Here is an 8,872-nt window from a genome sequence, read left to right as displayed (position 1 = left end):
GTCCTATACCATTTAGCTGAATGCTGCACATCAGTATTAGAGAAATTCTTACCTGGAGAGTAAGGATTACACAGCAGCCATTTTTCAGTATCACACAAAAATCACTCCCATCTTTCCATCCCTCCCAGAAGGGAAGGGGGACCAAATACAACATGAAACTTGACAAACTGGACTTCAAATTTACTCTTCAGCAGAATTTGTTTTAAAAGATTCTTAAAGAATACTGGTTTGAAATAAAATGCTTCAGTAGATCAGGATACCCACATGTTAAATAAAGTCTGTTGTAATTTGTAGTCAGATGACTTAAATCAATTCAAACATTTTATAAAAAGGTCAATCTCCCTCCTCCTCTTGAAAGTTAAATTATCTCATGGTGCCATAGAGTGCACATTAAAGAGACCAGAAGGATCTCAATTCTGGAAGTGGGGGAAGTCCCCTCACCCCACACTTCTTGGTCTAGACAGGCTCATAAGTCTCACTGTGTATTATGGATCCACTCAAATTCCTATCTTCAGACATGTTGTTTTCCCTCATACTGTTTCCATTGCTAACAGCAAAAAAGAAAAGAAAAAACCACCACCACACACACACATTTTCCAACCTTTTCCACTCCCCAGCAACAGAATGCTAGAATTTAAACAGGATACCCCAAACATCAGTTCATCAGTTGAGATTAGTCCTCCAGTAGTTTCTTGGGCAACTATCCTATTCTCCAAGCATAACCTACTTTTGCTTCAGCCTTATAACATGAAAAAAACTGAAGAGGAACCAGCACTCATTCTGAACAAGCCTGTTCTGGCAAGAGTTGCTCCAACTTACCTCTGCCAGAAGGGCTGAATCTCAAGTGTATTCTAAGGAAAATAAAAATCTGAAATTCCACCAAAAATGTTAAGTATTATTATAAATAATCTGCGATTAACTTTCTCCATCTTGAAAAGCCTGTCAAGTTGTATTTCATTAAAATCACTACAGAAGTATAGTGAAGTATAATTTGTCCTATGCTGTGGCTCACTATTTGCACTGATTTTTATCTGAAATCATATCTGCACATGGCCCAGCATGGTAATTTCTAACTGGCCACAGACACTTCACTTTACAGGACATACCATTAAAATTTTGCCCAAGAGATACCTAGAGATATGTCTAAAGAATGCTTTCTTTAGACAAGTTTATATGCACTTCACTTTTAGAACGATTTCTTAAGCAATTCAGAGAAGTCTGCAAGGGATTAACTCTGTATGTATTATATTGACRTCACTGTAATTCTGCTACTTAAACATCTGCACTGAAATAAGCTATTGTCATATTAACAAAATAGTTTAACTGAAGATTAGTTTCTCACATTTTGATCAAAACAATAGAAATACTGACATACTGTGGCACAAAATTAGTATAAATAGACTTTATTGAAGTCAGTACCTTTGTACTGAAGCTGAAGATTGTGTCTACATAAGCACAAGTTGTAACATTTCACAACTTCTAAAAGGAATGTCAACAATTACAACGATCATGCATACCATGGTCGATAATCACATTTTTAGAAGCATTTTCAACCATTTCTAAAGAAATGCTTATAACATTGTTATATATAGAACTACTTTCAATAAACTGCAAAACATTGATCAGCTTTTCCAGTATGAGCTACAGTGTCAACACAAAAGGGAGGCATAAATGTTTAATTTATGAAATCAGAATGGAATATTTACTGTAAAGAAAAATTAAAAAGCTTTCAAATAAAGGCCATTATTGAACCAAAGTGAAGAGCACAACTTGAACTTTGAATTCATTCATCTTTTAAAGCTGTCCTCTGAATAACTTCAGTTCAAAGCATAAATTCAGTACTGTGAGTATTCCTTGGACTGAAGTTTGGCAATGATGCGGTCCAACTGCCTCTTTGCTTCACACTGTGGAAAATTGCTCATGTCATAATATTGAGGGGCAATTTTCACCAGCCTGTCAAAAAAGGAGAATGTTGTTACTAATATTCAAATTTTAAGATGCATCTTATAGAAAGTCCCCAAGTGAATGAAAGATTATCCATTCTTTTACTTTCAACTTATCTCATCCCAAGGTTAATGAAAGGTTATATGCATGCACACTAATGTTTAAATTTCGGTCATATCCTGTGCGAGTGCCAAAGTCCAAAGCAAACAAGCAGCACTTAATTGTAACAAGAGAGTCTCCTGTTCTGCCTGATATCCCTTACAGACCCATGTTTCTGCTCTAGTGCAGGTCAGAACACCCACAGAGTCAGCTTAATGTCAAACTTCAGAAGCTAAGACCGACCACCTCAATACCAATTCGTATACTAAAACCACCAAGACTGAACTGTTACTAAGCTTAAAAATGCATCATCAGCAACAACAACAAAAAAAAAAAGGTGCTACAATCCTTTAGGTTATACAGCACCTATTAAGAAAGGAGAGATCTACGGAAGAATTTAAACCTGTATTTTCCATTAAAATACTACAAACAATGGCATACATAATGAGTTTTCTGGCTTACAAATCTTCTGTGCAACATCAGTTTCAACAGCAGGTAAAAAACATCCTTTGTCCCCAAAGCTTACAATCTGGCAGTCATCTCTGAAGATGGATGAGAGGATTCAGACCTCCACTGGTCTGCAGAGGATCAGATCTCATTTCCTTCATATGCATTCTATTGATCAGATATTATAACAGGGCAGGTTGTACCAAGATTACTACCTCTTTCATTCACAATTCAAAAAGAAAACCCCGAATCCTGTTCAAATTCTTAAAAAAAAAGACCTACTCCCAAGAGAAGTTTTAGATCTGTGAACAGCAACATCTGCCAGTATCTTTAACTCAGATACACAAATGGGCACTAGGACATATCCCCAWACCTAGTATTTTCAGCTGGTTAGCTCTCCAGGCAGCTCCTGCCCAGCAGGCTTACTAAAGCATTTAAGTTGAACATCTCTCCATGCACTGCATACAGAGCCTGGACACCTGAGTTTAGTAAGTAAATCCCACAAACAAGTATCTTCCAAGACAATTTTTAGTCATTTGCAAAGTTCAAGCCCATACCACTGCCATTCCCCAAAATATTTAAGCAATATTAGCTTCATGAGAAGCAAAAGAAACATCTCAATTTAAAAAGAAGGAAAGAGTTTTACAGTACACAAAACATTTTCTGCTTACCATTCTGGCTTTATGTCTGTACATGTCCGAATGTAGTTCTTTGTTGTAAGGACGAACTCATTATAAAGCACCCATTCTGGTTTATGATCAAGAACAGTAGAAGGATGCAACTGCACCACTTGGTTATCCTTTACTGTTAGGTAATGCCCTGTTCGTTCCAAATGTGCCACCTATGTAAAAAAGACATTCTTTTATTACCATGCAGAATCATACCTAACTTCCAAACCTCATCTGAATTTGCCACACTGATTACCACAACTATTCATTTTTTTATACACAAACATCCCTATTTTTTTCATAATTGCCACAATAAATATATACTAATAAATAATTCAAGCAACATACAAATGCTCGTTAATAGTCCTCATCCAAAGAGAATAATCATCATTAGAACAGCAGCAACACAAACAGAAGTACTGTAAGAGAGTATTTACTGGACAGGTTTATAACATCATACAAAGCCAGAGGTCCAACACAAATATCTGCTTCAAGCACTTCATTGTACTAGCTTCGGTAGGACCAGTAAGTTTCCTTTTTAAGTTTTTATTATAGTGTTTTAGTCACTGTTACATGTATTTTTCTACAAATTCTCTCACACAGTGAATCTAGAAAGTGTCAGTAAAATAAGAATAGGAAGTTTACTATGTCAAAAATAAGAACAGCCTTGCTACAGCATGAGCTTCAGAGCTGAAAAACAGATTCAGCAACACACTTCCGCTGTGACCTTGGTAAAAAAAAGAAATCAATTAACCTCTCTCTGACCAAGCTCTTTGCTCTGTGAAAGGGAATAATGCCTACCTCACTGAGATGTTCTGATATCTATKCATTAAGATTTGGTAAAGCAGTCAGTTATCCTTAAAAGGATATTCTCTGTAAGAATAGTTGATCTAATAAGAGAGGTAACTAAAATTAACCTTTTGTTATTGATAATTCAAGATTATCTCAGGATTTATTTTGAGGTATATACACACATACCAACATCCCTGTAAAAGATTAAGCAGAACAGACCATAGATAAAAGAGCATGTTTTGAATCATACTTATTTTTAATCATTTCATCGTTAGCTGTCTTCCTTTGTATTTCTCCAGTGAAGTACAGCCTATACCTAGAATTAAGAAAAACATTTTTTGCCCTCTTTGCTCTTGTTTTTATTTTTTATTTTTTTGCTAGTTCAAGGTGAATTCCATCTATTAGCCTAAAATTCTAAGATTTATAAAGCAATAAAGCAATACTGACCTCACATTTTAAGTAAGGACATTTCATTAATTAATTATATATTTTAAATAGAGCGTCTAATTTTCTTAAATGTTTTGTGAYGCTACTACCTACATGTTTTGCTAGTGGAAAAAAGTATTTCAATAGTCTGTAAATCTTTTCCACAGAAGATCTGAAACCACACTATTTCAAGTTTGGAGAGCCAACAGAGGCTCTTTTAAATGCAGATTAACAGGGTACTGTCTGTAACAAATTTAGGCTCAATTCCATCCAACTCAATCCAATGTTTGCATGATTAAACAGCATAGTGGCAAGCCAGACTAGACCAGAAACTCGTTCATCTCAGGCATAATCCTAGAATAACGTATGTGTTACGACCATGCTAAACAGATCTATTTTTAAAGTTTTTTTTTAATCAATCCTTTTTTTGGATGGAAGTAAAGCATATGTGCAGAAGAGATTTTTCAGTGCATTTTAGCTGTTTCAGTTCTACCTATAAAAGGACAAACAATCCACTTATTTACATTTTATTCTAGAAAATTGTGCTTTTAAATTTAAAATCAATACAGTTTACCTTTATCACTTCAATCTTGGTTAGCTCCATTAAAATCTGTAAATTTTCACCAAGTTTTCCCCAAAGGCACACTAAAGTTTCCTTTTCCCTGCTTATAATTAAATTAGAAAGTCATATTTCCTGTTTTAATTGGTATAATTCTGAAGTGTACATAGATTCTGAAATAATCAATTAAATATATCAAAAAATTACAGGAAAGTATTGCCTATATTCAGCTTTCAATTTCCAGGATAGGAAAGGGACTGGAATAACCTTAATTAAGAAAAAAATGTTTTCTTAGAAGACGCATGTCAGGGATAAATCACCTTAAAGTGGTTAAAAATACTGTGACTTATTTCAGTCTTGAGCCAATAGTGAGCTACAGTATTTATCCTATTGTACATGTTACAAACATACTATTAAGCACACTTGTTAGCTTATAAACAAGTTTCAGGTTCACTAATGGAGCCACTCCATACCGAAATACACACAGAACTATGGTTCCACAGCAAGCAATGATGATCTAACCACCAGCTACTACATTCTCCAGCTCCCTCCTGGATTAAGTTGTTTTAGCACAGCTGACAAAGAGCTAATTCTGGTTCTGTTTTGAAGGTGTCAGTGGTTTGCCAGATTACTATGCCAAAAGAATGCAGAATGGGTTCAAAGACACACCAAGCCTGACATAAGGGGGGGGAACAGCACATAAACTTAGGCTCCTTTGAACCCATAGCTTGCAACCAATTCAGGTGCCTGTGAAATGCAACATAATGACTCTCTAATGCCAGGAAGGGAGGTCTTGCATTTCCTGCCTCTCCTGCTTGTAGCTGTATGATCCGATGCTTCCTTCATGTAGGCTCATTTGTTTCTTGGACCTTTCAACAATGTAACTCACTGACTTGGCAGAAAACTTCAATCATGTTTTCCACTGTTTTATTTAGTTAATTAGGTTAAATCCAACTGAGAGGGATGTCTCATGCAAGGGCCAACTAAAGACAAGCAGCAGGAGCTGGGAGCCAGGAAGGACAGAAAAACAAGCTGTCCAGTGGCACAGGTGAATAGTGTGTCCTAAATGAATACAGAAGGGGAGGAAGCAAAAGAGGGTGTCAACCGCTTGATGACACCAAGTGTTCCTGACTTGCTCATTAGAAGGAACAACATTTCATCTTACAAAAAGAACACCTTCAAACTTCCATCTCTATGACAATCAAAACGAACACTGCTCCACTGCAAAAGATGTCTAGACATTTTCTTGGATAAGAGAAAACAGGTTGTAAAGAAAAAGATGAAATTCCTCTGCACCCCCTCCTAAGAATTCAAATGGCAGACGGGCCTATAAAGCCTAAATATTTTACCAAGAACAGATTCTTTACTAATAGATGCTATGAAATAAGTTACATAAAACAACAACAAGAAAAAGCCTAACAAATATGCTATGAAATCAGACACCTCTCCAATTGATTTTTCACAYAGCAAAAGAAAAAACCCTAGGCTTATTTTCTTTAACAATGTCTCTTACAGATATTTTAACTGGTTTGTCTTTTGCTGATGCATTTATCTAAATTATACCTTTATCAGACTTGAGAATGACACCTGGATAAGCAGGCATCACCTCTCACTGAACAGTATGCCAAACAACAACTTTTCCTTCAGTAAGTTTTTTCAGAGTATAGAAGTCATTAGCTTCCACAGAAACTACAGAATCATAAAACGCATTTCTATCAGCTAACCAAACCACTGGTAATTTATGAACAATTACAATGCTTCTATCAAGACGACAAACCCACACAGCAGAACGGCCACCACAACGTCTACCATAAAAAAAAAAAAAAAAAGAGTCCTGTAATACGGGTTTTGTGGCTGTCACAATTTTATTAAGAATTAGCCACACACACCCCTCTCCTTAGAACTTGGTGTGCTATGTATTACCTATCATGCCACAGAATTTAGAGGGCCATATACATCAAATACTGTAAAGTCAAAACACACTTAAAAGGACAAAAGCAAAAAGTCATATCAAAAATAAGAACCATCTTTTATTAGATTAAGCCCATTAAACTATCAAGACTATCTTCTAGAAGTAGAGAAGTAATTTCCTTTTTGGACAGAAAGTAAGGATGCAACAAAAGAATAGTGTCTGTTGCTTGGATATCCGAAACTCCTACTTGCACATCATGCAACACTGTTTCTGAAGCTATTAAGAAGTTCCAAACTATTCTTCTGCAGTCTTTAAAAAGAGAAGTGAGTATCATTAAAAGCACTGATGATTATGTTGTAGATTACCACTCTTAGTGCAGCAACTTAATTACATATGTTACAAAATACACACATTCTATACACTGAGTAGCCCCAAAGACTAAGTCTTGGCAAGAATGAGATTTTAATTAGTAGTCCAATTATCTGGCATTCAGCATAATGAGATTTGTTCTGCATAACTAAGTGACTGTTCTATTTTATTCAGAGTTTAAAGCCAGGTAAGGACTATCAGGTCATCTAATCTAACTCCTTATATATCACAGGTCATTTAATTTCATCCTCTGTAATGACCCTAATATAACCTGTGTTTGACTAAGCCATGTTTTTTAAAAAGGTAGTCAGGCTTGATCTGATGGCAACCCAGAACACTGGTGTCTCCACCATGCACTACAGTAGTTTGTACAGTAGTTTGTTCCACTTGAAATAAATTCAACTTCATTTTTCATGTCTTTTTTTCAGGTCAGTTTCTGTTCTGCCTTTATTACTAGTCTGGAAATGCATGTGGCATACAGCATTTTCCCTTCAAAAATGCAGACAACTCTACTCTCAAATATCAGACATGACAAAAAGTTCTTTTTAAATAAATTGTTTATTACTTTGTAAAGCTGGAGATAAAATACAAGTCAAACCATTGCCTTTTCCCCTCCTAGCCCTCTATTTTAAATAAGCATTTTCTTAATAATCTAGTGAGAATCACATTTAGTTTATTTTATATATACTATGTATATTCTAATATATGATGCTGAAATAGTGAAAAAAGGCAATAAAATTTTTATAATAAAAGTCTCATGAACTGGAAGGAACTGGGGATCTAGCAAGAAACTTTTACAGGATGCTTCACTTTTTGGGAAAGATCTATCCATGCAGAAGTTTCTTGTATACATAAGGCTGCAATTTTGTAGTACTTTCTATTCCTTTTCTGATTTACTAGCTGAASTTCAATATTTGTCAGTCACTAGCAGATAACTGAAGGAGGGTAAAATTGTATAATTGTAACAAGTGGTGCAATTAGCAACATTTCAATATTTTAATATGTTATTCTGAAGATCTGCATTGTCAGACATCAACCAAGGATCTTGATTAGCAGAAAACTGTACAGCCAAAATACAAGTAAAATCTTTTTTTCAGGACAGCAAGCAATTAAAGTAGAAAACAATGCAGTCAARAACTATTTCAGGAAGAAGGCTGCTACTTTTTGTACTTAATACTGAWTTTTTTTAAGCAACAGTTTAAAGAACCAGGTTATCTGCATGTGTTGCCCACTGTGCTTGCTACTTTGCATGTACAGGCTTCCTGCTGTAGGCACGCTTACTTTGCAAACGTTCGGTCTTGGAATTCTCTGCATGTTCTGTACTAAAAGGATAGAGATTAATGCATGCATCCCACCACCCAGGTTTTCTGAAGAACCCCAAAATATCAGAGCCTGAACAACAGTAAAAAGAGGGCACAACGTGCACATTGACTGTACATTTTAAAGTAGTTCAGCTGTGGATATACATCATCTTTGGAGCATTTATAAATACACATTTTGCAGTTGAGGTTACTCAAAGCAATATGGAATTCATGAGAAAAGGTCCAGAATCAAGGTCAACCAGCATCTAGACATCACTACACTATCACAGAGTTTAAAGGGAAAGGCCCTTAAGAAAAAAAAAAAAAAAAAAAACACTCAGAGAAGGAGAGGGGA

At 35.6% G+C, this 8,872-nt stretch overlaps 1 protein-coding gene across 1 annotated transcript in view; it reads right to left on the bottom strand.

Annotated features, from left to right (window-relative positions):
• Positions 1 to 1,387: 1,387 nt before the first annotated feature.
• Positions 1,388 to 8,872, bottom strand: part of DHX15 (DEAH-box helicase 15) — a 53,243-nt gene continuing 45,758 nt past the window's right edge. The window contains exons 13-14 of the mRNA XM_085322682.1: positions 3,162 to 3,331; positions 1,388 to 1,953 (exon numbers count right to left, since the gene is read on the bottom strand). Coding sequence (XP_085178808.1) covers positions 1,836 to 1,953; positions 3,162 to 3,331 — 288 coding nt within the window. The 3' untranslated portion in view covers positions 1,388 to 1,835. The remainder of the gene's footprint in view (positions 1,954 to 3,161; positions 3,332 to 8,872) is intronic.

The sequence above is a fragment of the Rhea americana genome, unplaced genomic scaffold (genome assembly GCF_003343005.1).
Source record: "Rhea americana isolate MKP2758 unplaced genomic scaffold, rheAme1 scaffold_8, whole genome shotgun sequence".
Lineage (NCBI taxonomy): Eukaryota > Metazoa > Chordata > Aves > Rheiformes > Rheidae > Rhea > Rhea americana.
This window is presented reverse-complemented; position numbering and strand designations above follow the sequence as displayed.